We start from the raw sequence: 14,239 nt of genomic DNA on the forward strand, positions 1-14,239 counted from the left end.
TCAGGTTGCGTTTTTTCAGGTTACGGACCTGCTGAAACCCGGAAGTACCGGAACGGGTTACTTCTGGGTTTCGGGGGGTCGCGCATGCACAGAAGCACCAAATTGCAACCCGCGCATGCGCAGGCCCGCCGCTGCAGGTTGCGAACGCGCATCCCGTATGGATCACATTCGCAACCCAAGCGTCCACTGTACACAGAACAGCCTCTGTAGACAGTCAGAACTTTAACTGGTGCAGAATTCAGTGGCCAGGTTGTTCACCAGAGATTGCGTGCACACATTACACCGATCCTGGCCCAACTGTACTGGCTGCCAATTAGTTTCCAGACCCAATTCAAAGTGTGGGTTTTTACCTACAAAGCCTGAAACAGCTCAGAACCGCAGTACTTCAAGGACCCCCTCTCTCCATTTGAACCTACCGGGACCTGAGATTATCATCCAAGGCCCTTCTTCACTTTGTCCACAAGAGGTCCAGGAGGTGGCAACATGAGAACGAGTCTTTTCTGCAGTGGCTCCCTGTTGGTGTAATGCACTCCCCAGGAAGGCTCAGCTGGTGCCTTCATTAGATGAAAACTTTCTTTTTTTAACCAGGCATTTGGCTGGTTAACATCCAGCGCCCTTTGAAATGTGTTGACAGGATGATTGGTTTGTTTTTGTTTTTATTATGTATTTTGTCTTTTGTATATTGTTGGCAGGAGCTGGGACAGAGCAATGGGAGCTCACAACCATTCAGCGGATTTGAATCGCTGACCTTCCAATCAGCAAGCCCAAGAGACTCAGTGGTTTAGACCACAGCGCCACTCACGTCCCTCTTAGTATAAGACCAGAGATGGAACCATAACTTGGAACTAGATACATGCTACTGCTTTCAAGATGTCATGGGCCATATTATGGAAAAAGAGATAGCTTGGACAGATATGCAGTTGTTTCCAATGAAATTATGACTGAAAGGCTCTGAAAAATACAGTCATTGAAACTTATGTTATGTTCATACATGCTGGATACTTATAATTTTAGATTCACAATAGAAATGGGTACTCTTCAGAGGGAGTGTAACCCCATCAAGAGCAGACAACCTTGGTACCCTGACTAAGCATAATATGCCGATCACTTAAAGCCTGCAAAGTGATATGTGAACAACTTAACTACAAATAAATTCATCTATATTCTTTATACATGATACGGAACATCACAAATTAGACACATTTATTATGTGAAGTGTATATCCCTCATAGGATGAAAATTGATACGCTATATATAAAAATTACATGAATATCTATACTAACACAATATGTATGTTGGCCCTTTGTATATTTCATATAGCTCTATCAATTATAACAACTGCCTGTTAAGGTACCAAAGCAGTTCACTGAGAATTTTACAATCGACTTTATGAACATTCAATATTCAACAGCAAAGCTTTGTTGTTAAAAACTAACAATCTCCTATTATGACTGATGCACTTGGAATTCCCTTCAAGGGTTATAGGTAAAAAAGTAAAGGACCCCTGGACAGTTAAGTCCAGTCAAAGGCAACTATGGGGTGCAGCACTCATCTCGCTTTCAGGCCGAAGGAGCTGGCATTTGTCCACGGACAGCATTCTGGGTCATGTGGCCAGCATGACTAAACTGCTTCTGGTGCAACGGAACACCATGATGGAAACCAAAGCGGATGGAAACGCTGTTTACCTTCCCGCTGCAGCCGTTCCTATTTATCTACTTGCACTGGTGTGCTTTTGAACTGCTAGGTTGGCAGCAGCTGGGACAGAGCAACAGGAGCTCACCCCGGCGCAGGGATTCGAACCACCGACCTTCTGATCGGCAAGCCCAAGAGGCTCGATGGTTTCAACCACAGCGCCACCCACATCCTGCATCAAGGATTGTAACTACAGTTGCTCCCATGTTACCTGGGTGCCTTAATTCAACTGTATTTCTCAAGTTTCAAACTCTGAATATACTTGCTTTGGTGGATTCACTTCCTTAACTCTATTGGGGAGGGGGCTACCAAGAAACTGTTTTTTTTTAAAGCTATCTAGATAGCAAGGAGCATATGCAATAAAGGCCACCCTTCTCACCTGTTTGGTTATCTCCATGTTTTCTCAGGTGCTCTTCAGGAACTCTTCCTGCCCCTCCTGAGGGAGAGCAGCAGTTAGCAAGGTTAGAGTTTCTCAAGATGTACTACAGCACTAGAATTTAAGATACTACAGCACCAATTTAAGATAGTTAGCCCACTTTAGAGAGTATAAAACTAATTATTGGTATTAATTTCCAACATATTTGGGTATCATAGGTCTCTTTTCATTCTGGGAAAGATTTGAATTCCAGAATTCATTCCATCTGTTAAAACTGCAAAAGGCAGCAGACTGGGAATTCCCCATTTTAAGTGCTTTGGTGCACTGGGGTTTGAGCTACCTAACCATGCCACTGCTGCTCCCACACCAAGATTGTATCAAATACTCTCTGCTTCTCAGTGAAAAATATGATGTAGAATATGCTATTCAAGACTTTTTCTTTCAAGCCTTTAATACAAATATGGAAACTACCACCAAAAGCAAGTAGACCCAGTTGCTGCTGTTTGATGAAACAAATATGCCTCCAAATATCAAAACAGCATTTTAAAAGATAGGTAACAGTTCAAATAATGAGAAGCAACAATAAAAAGGCACCCCACTGGACAAATTGCAGTAAAAAAGAGAATCTTTCAGAATTCATCTGTCTCTCCTTTTGGTAAAATGCTTACGCAACTCCGGAGCTTTTTGAAAAGGGTACGGTAACAATTGACAAATAAGTAGGAAAAGCTGGAGTACCTGGCAAGGCAAACTTGCTTCGGTAAAGCTTGCTCCTACAAGGTTCAGTATTGCCCTCAAATTATTACACTGGACACAGAGGTTGCCTAGAAAGGTTTTGTACTAGCCCTCAGCCAAGGTTTTAAAAGGTTTGTCTGAGATTGCATGTAATATGTCAGTTTAGCAATGGTCTTCTGGCAACCTCTATACCAAATCCAGCCTATGAAGCAATTTTATTTGGTCACCTTTTCATATTTTGATCCAGGTGTGGTAAACCATTTGCCTAGTTTCACTCATACAAAAAACAAAAACAAAACTAGAATTCAAGGTAAGATAGCATATACTCCCTTTGAGTGGTGTAATGTACACAGCTGTGCCAACTGTATACCCTTGTAATAGTGAAGCCCTTGCTGGTAGATAGCACTAATTTTAATCTACAGCCAGACCACCCACGAGTATGTCAGCATATGGCAAAACATTACTTTCAACTCCAGAACTATCTGAAGACACAGATTCTATGGTTTGCTTGGTATCTTCCAACTTTACTCCCTCAGTCATAAAATCCTAATGTGCCCACTTCCAGAAAGATATACTGTACTGTATATGATAGAACCAGTAGATCTAATCTCAACAGTTATTGCTTATTTGCTTAAATAACATGAGGCTTAGTCATAATACTGTATACACAGATGGTCTGAAAATGTGGTTTTCACTGCCAAACACTATCAGAATAACCTGATCAGAATTCAAATATTACTGGAATATGTAATAGTATGCACACATCCCTTTTGCCATTTTAAGAACTGGGTATCAGAAAGACACAAAACTTTAAGTTTTATATTTATGAAGTTGTTACTTACCTGTGATAGGAATCAGCTTCCATTGCATTTCAGTTGATTCAACGTTGTATGAGCTGGAATGCTGTCTATGATAAGTATGTTCAATGGGTGTGCTAGGACATGGGCTACCACCTTCAAAGCTACTTACACTTCCAGTGCTTGTTTCCTAAACAAACACATAGTAGTCTCAATTGATAATTCTAACATGTTACCTTTTAGCCATTTCAATGTAAAAATATTTTAAGCGTCTCTATGAAAACAATTTTGCCTTTACATCAAAGCACTTGCTGTTTAACTACATTTAAAAGACATCCCCACAGCCCAATGCATGTTTACTCAGAAATCCCAGCATTTAACAAAGCTTATTCTTTAGGAAGCATTTGTCCCTAAAACAACTTAAGGAACAGTCAACCCCTTGAAATCCAGTTTAGTTAATGACAAATTCAGATTTCACACCAGTTAGATAGAACAAATTAATGTAACTCGTCTCTATTATCAACCAATATAGATCTAGGTTATATTACATGTGATGTGAACAGTTGTGAACTTCCAGAACCCCTTTCTTCATGAAAGCAAAATAAAACTTCTGAAATAAAGGGAAAAGGCAAAAAGGCAAACGAGACCAGAAAGACTGTTGCCATTACTGAAAACAAAAAAGTAGCAAAATTGAATCATAAATGCATACATTAAAGAAATGTAAACAGCCAAAACAAATAAATACGCAGATACTATGGGTGAAGGACCTTTAAAACTGGCCCATCAATAAGGTGTAATCAGTTACCATCTTTCTTTACTTAGAACTTGTAAATGGCTCATTGGGTTGGGTTATTGCTTAGTGGGTTTTATTATCACCCCTATTGTTTAAAATTGTTTTAAACTGCTTAACTCGAATGTTTTAAATTTGAGGTTTTGTTGCTTTTTAATTGAAGACGTGGGATGTGCCTGGGAAGAAAAGAGCTGAGGAGAGCCAATCACAGTGGCTCAGAATAGGGGGAGGTAAAGTGTAGGAGATTATGTTGACCGGGTAAGAGGCACACGGCATAGGCAGTTAGTGACTGTTGTGTGCCAAACCCCCTCTTTTAACCTGGGAAAGTGCAGTTGTCCTATCAGCCAGCCCTTGGGTCCGCGACTGCTGTTGCTGAATGCCAGGCCTCCCTCACTCAGTGGATTTCCAGGTGGTTCTGGAGGATTCCCAGATTATATGACTGGCATTCCTGTCAAAGCACTGGCTGACCTCTGGAACAACTGAATGGCTCAGGCTATTGATATGAGCACCATGCCCTGCTTCATAGAGCCTGTTTGGCTCCTTGGTATACTCCAAAGCTTGGAGCGATGAAACAAGCTGGGAGATGGCTCAAACGTAAGAGAAAAACATGGGTTGAATGTAATCAAACACTGGTGAGGGCTCATAATAAAGCCTACCTAGGGGCAGTGAAGTCAGCAAAGAAGGCACACTTTGCTGCCTCCATCGCAACCTCACTGTGCCATTTGGTAGCTTTTTCCAGGTAGCGTGGGGCCTCTTACAGTCTGGCCTGGAGGTGGTGGAACAGACAGTGGCTTGCTGTGACTTTGTTTGCACAGCATTTTGAGGACAAAATCACTTGCATCCACCAGGATCTTGACTCTATTATAGCAGATGAATCTCAAGGGGTTTCCAGAGCACTAGTTCTCTTCTGTTGGATGAGTTTCAGTTAGTAAAGCTTGAGGACGTGGACAAGGTGCTTGGATTGATAAGGGTGACCAATTGCACTTTGAACACTTTTCCTTCTTGGCTGATAAAAACTGGCAGGGAAGTGATTAATGCCTCCTTGTAAGAGGGGGTGGGGTCCTGCTTGCTTGAAGGAGGTAGTGGTAAAACCACTCCTCAAGAAACCCTCTCTGGGTTCAGAAAATCTAAGTAACTACTGGCCAGCTGCCAATCTCTCCTTCTTGGACAAGGTTCTTGAGCAGGTGGCTGTGCACCAGGATCCAGGTGCTCTGGGAGGAAACCGATTTTCTAGATCCATTTCAATCGGGGTTTAAGCAGAGTTTTGGCACAGAAACTGTTTTGGTCCCCTTGTATGATGATCTCTGTCAGGAGAGCAACAGGAGAAATGTGTTCCTCTTCTCAACTTCTCAGCGGCCTTCAATACCACTGACCATGACATCCTTCCCATAGTTGCTGTTCTGGTTAGGGGTAGGTGCCACTACTTTGTGTTGGTTCTGGTCCTTGGATGGTCGTTTCCAGAGAGTGATGTTTGGGGAATGCTTTTCAGCTCCAGAATGCTTCAATGCAGGATTCCTCAGGGCTCAATTTTATCCCCTGTGCTGTTTAACATCCACATGAAACCACCAAGTATCTGGAGGGCTGGAGTATGTTATCAGCACTATGAAAACACTACGTCTCCTTTACATCTGCAGGTGTAGTAGTTGGTGTACTGGATTGTTGTCTTGCCTCAGTAATGGACTAGATAAGAGTGAACAAACTGAAACTCAATCCCGATAAGACTGAAGTGGGTGGTTCCTTAGACTGGATGTATGGGAGCTTGCCTGCTCTTGATGGGGTTATACAGTCATACTTCGGGTTACAGCCGCTTCAGGTTGTATTTTTTCGGGTTACGGACCGCCAAAACCCGGAAGTACTAGAACAGGTTACTTCTGGGTTTCAGCGGTCACGCATGTGCCCACGCGCTAAATCGCGCTTTGCGCATGCGCATGAGTGCCAAATCGCAACCCGTACGTGCGTAGACGTGGCGCTGCGGGTTGCAAATGTGCATCCCGCACGGATCACGTTCACAACCCGAGCGTCCACTGTACTCCATCTGAAGGAGTGGGTACGTAGCTTAGGGGACTTTTGGATCCTTTGCTGCTATAGCCCTTCTGTAAGTCTGAAAGAGTAGGATAATTCCCTTCTAAGCTCTGCTTACTTATGAACCCACCCACCCCATACATGGGGACTCTCCTTCTCTTCCCTTTGCTGCCATAGCCAAACATCTCTGCCAATAAGTCTATCTTCTTTCCCTTCCAGATTCCTAACCCAGCATGAAAAGTGTTATTATGGTCCTCAATAGTAGAGTCTGATGACATTTCCCACCAGAATGGGGAAGGAAATTTTATTAAACTTGTCACTGAGATCAAATGCCCTTCTCCATAAAAAAAGAACAGAGTGTGGCATAAATCCAGCCTCATATAACAAAAATGCTCAGTCTAATTAAAACATGAAGGGGTTAAAACCATAGCTGTTCTGCTAGGCTTTGGTAAGTCATACCTGCTCACTTTGGGAGGAAGGGTAATCAAAACCTTTGTTGTCTCTTTTTCCACCATGTGAAATCGACCAGTACGGATGTCCAAGCTGGGTGCTCCAAGCTTAGACCGTGTGACTTTAGCAAGCCACCTTTGTGTTTCTATACAAATAATTTTGAAACATTTACCAATTTTGAAACTAAGTTTAACTGCCTGTCTTTTCTTGCTACTCTATGGAAAAGCACATGAAGCTGACCTTTGAAGAGTTTGTAGGTAATTCATTTTTAACTTACCAAATATGTGGTCTTTTTCAATGCTAAGGGAAGTGGAAACTTTGGGAACAACTTAGAAAGGAATATTTTAAAGGTCTATTTCCACACTTTATTTTGCTGCATGTTTTGTGATTGTAAATCTCTGATGGGGCTTAATCACCAAAGAGTGCTTGCTCCAAAACTGGATCTAGGCACCCAGGGAATTCTCATTTTACTATTTAACCAAATTACTAAAATACCCACACATATCAGCAAAAGAGTCACAGGGAGCATACATCTAGAATATTACTTATGCTAAATAGGGAAGGGGAGAGAACACACAGCATCTAGGTTGGTGATTAGTCTTCAGTCTCCAGTTAAAGCTGTTAGTGCTTTTCCACCTCAAAGTATAAATTCAATGGACACAAATGCAGCTGTTCATTACACAGAACTTCTTCATGGCAAACTACCCTCAACCTTATACCATTCTTATTTCCTACCCCGCCCCCTGCCCCCCCCCACTACTATAATTCAGAACTGCATGAATAAGAGAATTTAGCATTGGTCTTGTTCAATCTACCCCTTTACTTTTCACTGTTTCAGGAGTTGGGCCACTGTAACAGTCAAACTGGAGATCCAGAAGCCACAAACACAAATGCTAAAAAGAACCCCTATTTTATATACACCAAATGCATACACTGAAATTTTAGAAGCAGTTTCTAATATTCTTAAAGAGATTCTTACTTTTAAATGTTGGGCATGATCAATGTCTACTTCACTAGCCGAAACATCAGAAGAATAAGGCAAGCATGATGCATTCACTTCCAACTTTGGGCTTTGAACATTTTCAACATGTGAAGCATTAAGAAAGTTCTTGATCTGTGGCAGAATTGAGTCATATTCAACCTGTTGCTCTGAATAGCTTTCTGCTGAATCTTGCTTATTAATTATTGCTGAAATCCGCTTTAGGAAACCATATACGTCATTACTGGGAGTATTAGCAACATTTTGCTGCCTCAAATCTGTATCATGTCCACCAAGGTCATGTATAATTGAAAGAAGCGATTCTGTTGCTCTGCCCCCTAGAAACAAAGAAGGGGAATTGGGGAAAACATGAAGTTATGCTAAAAGTTATTTGCCATCCTTTAGTTAATTGACATAGCCAATACAAATAAATTAGTATTATTATTACAATTTATAAAATTTATAAACTGCTTGCTCAAAGAAAATGTATCTACAAGTAGTACACAGGTTCAATTCTATATAGAACAGGACTAAAATATGCAAAGCAATTAAAAAGAAGTATACATAAAACCCAAGACAGGAGTGCCTGGCGTGCTCTGGTCCATGGGGTCACGAAGAGTTGGACACGACTAAACGACTAAACAACAATACATAAAAACATTAATAAAACATTAATGCAAATCTAATGAAATCATGTGTCTGGATAGACCAGCTGAAACTAACAGTATAGTGAAGGTGCCTGCCTAATTTCAATACGCAGGCAGTTCCAGAGCACAGCCGCAGCCACACTAAAAGAACGTTTTCATAGACCGAAAGTAGCTTACGAAAGCTCTTACCTTCATGCTGACAAATGTTTTCTGAGGACTCACTAGTTTTAAAATGTTTCTGTGGGCTCTCTATCTTAATTTGCAGTCTGCTTTCATTTCTGTTGTCTTCCGTGTCAGAGTCTCTATCTACATTTTTCTTCATACAGTGAATTAAGTTAATCAACTTTTTGATACTTTCTGGATCATCCAAAGGGTCACCAGGTTTTCTCTTGGCAACTACAGTTTCACATTTAGAACCATTTCTTTTCCTAGCTTTTCTCTTTCTGTAGTCAGATTCCTCCTCTGTGGCTTCATAATCTGAAATAGGACTAAACTGCTGAGGCTTCCGATTTCCATCCATAATTTTTTTTGCTTTAGAAACAGACATCTGGTAGGTTTCTGAACCAAAAATGTAGTTGCGTAAGGCGCTTTCAATATTGGATTTGTTTTTTGGTGCAGGATATAGGTGCTTTTTCTCATCCAAGATTGTGCTATAATTATATAAAATGAACTCTTTATTAAATTTACTGTTTCGCTTCAGATAGTCATTTATATGCTTTTCCACCGCAGTATTTAAGTCTACTTTAGTGTCTTTACGAGAATGAATATAAGCATAATGTAGCGACTGAATAAATCTTGTAAATTCCGGCATGACCACATGGGCTTCCTGCGTTAATAACGTATTTGCACTTTTCTGTTCATTTTTTAGAACTGTGTTCAAAATAAAAGCAGAAAGACAATTGCAAGAGAGAAAAATCAGTCATTTAAGCAAGCAACACAACTATTAATACATATTTTAACTTATATCTCTCCCCACCCCCCCGAGGAGTTTAAAATAGTATATACAGTTCTCCTGCACCACTTTATCTTCAAAACTTGAGATAGATTACCGTATTTTTCGCTCTATAACACGCACCTGACCATAACACGCACATCGTTTTTAGAGGAGGAAAACAAGGGAAAAAACATTCTGAATGAAACAGTGGATGTATCATTTTTGTGCTTCATGCTGTGGCCACAGACATGTGATCTGATGGTGAATTTGGGCTGACCCAATGCAAAAATCCTGAGAATCCCTGTGCATCCATGGTTTGTAACCACGTTTTTGCACCATTGCAGCCCCAGGCAACAGTGGGTGCGTGATTTTTGGGGGGCAGGCTGTAGCCATGGACATGCTATGTGATCTGATGGTGAATTTGGGGTGACCCAATGCAAAGATCCTGAGGATCCATGCTTTGTAACCACATTTTAAGTGGGGAGCGAAGGAAAAACAAAGAAGGGGCATTAGAGGGGTGTGCAGAGAAGCAGCTGGCTAAGAATGCAGGAGAGGGATTTAACGGGAGGGAGGAAAGAAAGGCAAAAGTTTTCCCCCACCCAAGCCAGCCATCTCTCTCTCTCTCTCTCTCTCTCTCTCTCTCTCTCTCTCTCTCTCTCTCTCCCTCCCTCCCTCCCTCCCTCCCTCCCTCCCCCCCTCTCTCTCCCTCCCCCTCTCTCTCTCCCTCCCCCTCCCCCCTCTCTCTCTCCCTTCCCCCCTCTCTCTCCCTCTCCCCCAGCAGCACCGGAGCTTGCCTGGAGGGGAGGGGCTTTCCCTGCTCTTTGTTCCGTTTCAGCAAACACAGCAACGAAACAGAGGAGGGTGGGCAGTAAGACCCTGAGGCAGAATGCAGGAAAGCAGCCGCTTCCTCTTTTCAGGTTTCGCTTCTCCGTGCAGCGTGCAGCGCCGCGATTTGATTTTTGCATGATTTTTCGGCTCCAGGGACCACACATTCGCTCTATAACACGCACAGACATTTCCCCTTCCTTTTTAGAAGAAAAAATCTGCGTGTTATAGAAGGAAAAATACGGTAAACTGAATGATAGTGACAGACACAAGGTCTTGTAGTCCACTTCATGGCTGAGTAAAGGATCTGAACATTGTCCCCCCAAGGCCAGGCCATTAAACCACACTCACTTGGGGTTAAAAAGCAAATTCCAATTATATTATAAGACAGCAATTTGCATTAGCAGAGGACTATTAGAAATAATTTTTCTTCCCATATTTGTATCTAAGAATATCTCATGATTTTGAGTATAACTTTTATGAGCTATCAGTTGTCTTCTTACAGCATTTCTAATGGCCAAGGGTGATGCAATTTGTAGTGAAGTGACATATTTAGAGCTACAGGTTCCCTGCCTCTGTGATTAAGCCAATGGTGAGTATGTATCAACTCTAAATGATTCTAAACAGGAAAATTCCATACAAGCTTTATGTAGCGCTTTTAATGATTATTTGTAATGTGTTGTATTGTTGTGGCAACCATATCCACCTTCCCAGCAATGAAAGCATCCTGCTCTTATCTAATGGACCATTCAAATTCCAGAAGCCACCTTCCTTCTCAGACTATCAGAAGTTCCTCCAACTTTTTTATTTAGTTTCTGCGCTTTTAGGCTGCCCAACAAAATGTTCTCTGGATGGCTTACAACAAATAATTATTCTGTCTTCCATGCTTAGTATGTCATTGTATCTCTATACATCTGTTGTTTCAAGCACCTGAATACTCTTTAGCCCCCTTCTGCTTCCACTTTCTAACACCGTATAATTCATAGGTAATTTGCTCTGTACTCTTCCTTGCTACCACAAACAGACAAGCAGCAATAAAGCATCAGCATCTCTTCTCATTACTCATCAGCATTGCTCTATGGCAAGGTTCTCTGTATTCTACTAACATAGCTTAAGATGTGCTGCTTACCTGTAAGAGTAGATCTTCAGGTGATCACTGGAGTAGGCACACATACAGGTTTTGTGCCTTTCCAGAGCTAATTTCAGATCTATAGCACTAAAGCTGCTGCTGCTGCCACCGCGGCAGCAATAAAAGGCGATACATTTCTTGAGGCTGATCCACTGCCCCTGTGGAACCTGCCACCTGAGACAGTCGCCTCACCTTGCCTCATGAATGGGCCAGCCCTGCTATTACTGCATCAATAGTATTACAGCTAGAAACCTTTTAAGTGGAGATCTTTACCAGAACAATTAACTTGTACCGGAACTTCTGACTTTATTTTTAAATAGAGAATTGTTTTTATTTTTGCATTTTTATATATGGAATTATTTTTAAAGGTTTTTACACTTTTCTTATTATATGGTTGCAGTGGGACTTAACACATTTAACAATTAATAAATTGGTACATTAAAGATTAAAACTTACCTGAAGTCACAACACCTCTAGGATTCCGAAATAGAAACAATGCCTGCAGAATGTGAGGCTTTCTGTTGTCTGAATTAAGAAAAAAAAAAGCACACCGTAAAGTAATGAAGCTGCTAATTAAAAGAAACAAATCTGAATTGCTGAAGAAGAAACAAGTTGCATACCATATGGGGAAGCCATCTGATAAGAAGAAAGCAGCAAGAGATATCCCCTGTCTATAAGTGGTTTTACAATAACCTGAAAAAAGAAGTTTACACAATTCACACAACATAAAAATGATGCCCCTAATTCTAAATGATGCATATTAAATTTGGAACACCCACTCTTGCATCCATGTCCAGCTTGAAGGCTTCCCACAGGCATCTTGTCAGCCACGTGGGAACAGGATGCTGAACGAGATGGGCCATTGGCCTGATCCAACAAGCTCTTCTTAAATTCTTAAAGTGTGGAGCAAGACAACAGGCACTTGTCTGCTCATGATGTATTTTCATAAAATATGAACTGACCAAATCATTCTCAAAACCTCTCTCAGTGGAATAACTATGCACACAGTAAAGTTATAAAAAGATGCTCTACTCACTAGTTTGTCTGTCTCTAGCTTTTGAAGTAAACCTTCCAAATTACTTCCTGTTCTAGTCTTTTCCACAACTTCATACAGACTGCAATACATTCCATTCCTGTACTCTGAAAATGTAAAAAGAAAAGCATCTATTAGCCCCTTCTGCCAAGAGACAAAGCAAGCAAATATCTGTCTGTATTGGCTTGGATTTTTAGTAACACAAGTGGAAGCTACCGTATATACTCGTGTATAATCTGACTTATTTTTTTATGCTGAAAAAGCCCCCCCCCCCTCGGCCTATAATTGAGTGAGGGTCCCACCCAAGCGAGCGGCAGAGGCTGTTGTCGGCGGAGGAGGAGGAACGAGCAGCCAGCCCGAAAGCAGCCCTTTCAGGCTGCTTGTTCTTCCTCCGCCGCTGCCGCCACCAGCCTTTGCCTCTTGGCAGCACCCTAGGTAGGCAGAGGGATGGGAGCGGCTGGGGGGGGGAGAGAGAAGCCCCCTCTGCCGTGTGTGCATATGCGCGCACACAAACGCACTCAGGCCCACCAGGAGGTTTGTGGTGTGGTGGACTGGCTTATACTCGAGTCAATATGTTTTCCCAGTTTTTTGTGGTAAAATGATGTGCCTCAGCTTATATTCGGGTCGGCTTATACTCAAGTATATACGGTATTTGGAATTCTGATCCCCTCCTTCCTTTGCACTCCCCAAAATACCTCTCAACTGGTAAGGTGATCCTTCTGAACAGCATAGGACTGCTGTAGATTAAGCCAATTGCCCAAGTTAAACAAAACTACATTGTATGAACTCTGTATGTTTGCACAAGGCAGCCCTGCATGATATTGGGGCAATCCCCTCCCAGTACCCCCCCACACATTGTTTAGGAGGATCCCAGACTGCTCAGAGAGGGTTGGAGGAGATCATATGGGGGTGGGATGGGAAAGTCCTCTTCCATGTTATCTTCCTTCTGCTTGAACTACATAGGATCCAAGCCATTATATATTATTTAAATATACATGTCCAAACTGGTTTTCTATTTTAAAATAGTTCACGAAAGACGTAACAACGAGTAACAAAAACAACAGATAACTATAAAGTTTACTCCAAAATAAAGTTTTTTCTCATGTACATTTTTTTTATTAAAAAATCAGTAAAAGAGCATACAAAACCACAAACCACTAAAATTATTTGTTAGGAAAAAGTTTCACCTGCAATCAAAATAAAAGAAATGTTGGTGTCATTCTCAAGCTGTTCAGAGATGGCATTCTATATTCAATGCATCACTCACAAGAGGGCATTCCATAAACAAGAGGTCCTACTCCCAGACACCATTAGCGCAATCTCTACTATGTAGAGATTGTGGCATAGATACCTAGAAGAGGGTCTCTGGATACTAATATGAAGGCCTGGGGGGAAAGCTAGAAAAAAATCAGGGCAGGGACACTTTCCCCCATCCCCCCCCAAAAAAAACCTTTCTTGCTTTTTTGCCAAAGGAAACCCTGGAAACATTGGGGAAGTTTGGATGATGAAATATTTTCTTTTAGAATGATTGTTAAACACCTTATTTAAGTCTTCATATATTTACACCCCCAAAATGATTTCTAAAAGCTATGTTAACAGGAAGATTTTTCTGTAGGGCCATGTATAGTATGTATAGTAGCAAATCTTCTCAATTCATATACAATGAGGGCAAGCATGTCCTGTTGTTGTACACTAAGTAAAACTCTCAGATAGAATAAGAAGATGCATTTCTGACTCTTGGCGGGCACTGCCACTGTTACAAGAGAAGGAAGAAGAATTCAGTGCCTTATTTGCTCGTGGGCTTCCTCTTGTTGGCATATTTGGTAGATTTGT

At 41.5% G+C, this 14,239-nt stretch overlaps 1 protein-coding gene across 16 annotated transcripts in view; it reads right to left on the reverse strand.

The window, feature by feature from the left end:
* The window catches only part of TASOR (transcription activation suppressor), a 70,004-nt gene that overhangs the window by 33,053 nt on the left and 22,712 nt on the right, over nt 1-14,239 (reverse strand). For 9 of the 16 annotated variants that reach the window (XR_014561260.1, XR_014561261.1, XR_014561262.1 and 6 more), the window contains 7 exons: nt 12,410-12,513; nt 11,994-12,066; nt 11,830-11,898; nt 8,675-9,355; nt 7,839-8,176; nt 3,643-3,787; nt 2,072-2,128 (listed from right to left, as the gene is read on the reverse strand). Coding sequence is in view for 9 of the 16 variants with exons in the window: in XM_083726992.1 (XP_083583118.1) it covers nt 2,072-2,128; nt 3,643-3,787; nt 7,839-8,176; nt 8,675-9,355; nt 11,830-11,898; nt 11,994-12,066; nt 12,410-12,513 (1,467 nt within the window). In the remaining 7 variants the exon portion in view is untranslated. The remainder of the gene's footprint in view (nt 1-2,071; nt 2,129-3,642; nt 3,788-7,838; nt 8,177-8,674; nt 9,356-11,829; nt 11,899-11,993; nt 12,067-12,409; nt 12,514-14,239) is intronic. The other 7 variants (XR_014561257.1, XR_014561258.1, XR_014561259.1 and 4 more) reach the window with 1 other exon arrangement.

This window comes from Podarcis gaigeae, assembly GCF_964106915.1.
Source record: "Podarcis gaigeae genome assembly, chromosome: 2".
Classification (NCBI taxonomy): domain Eukaryota; kingdom Metazoa; phylum Chordata; class Lepidosauria; order Squamata; family Lacertidae; genus Podarcis; species Podarcis gaigeae.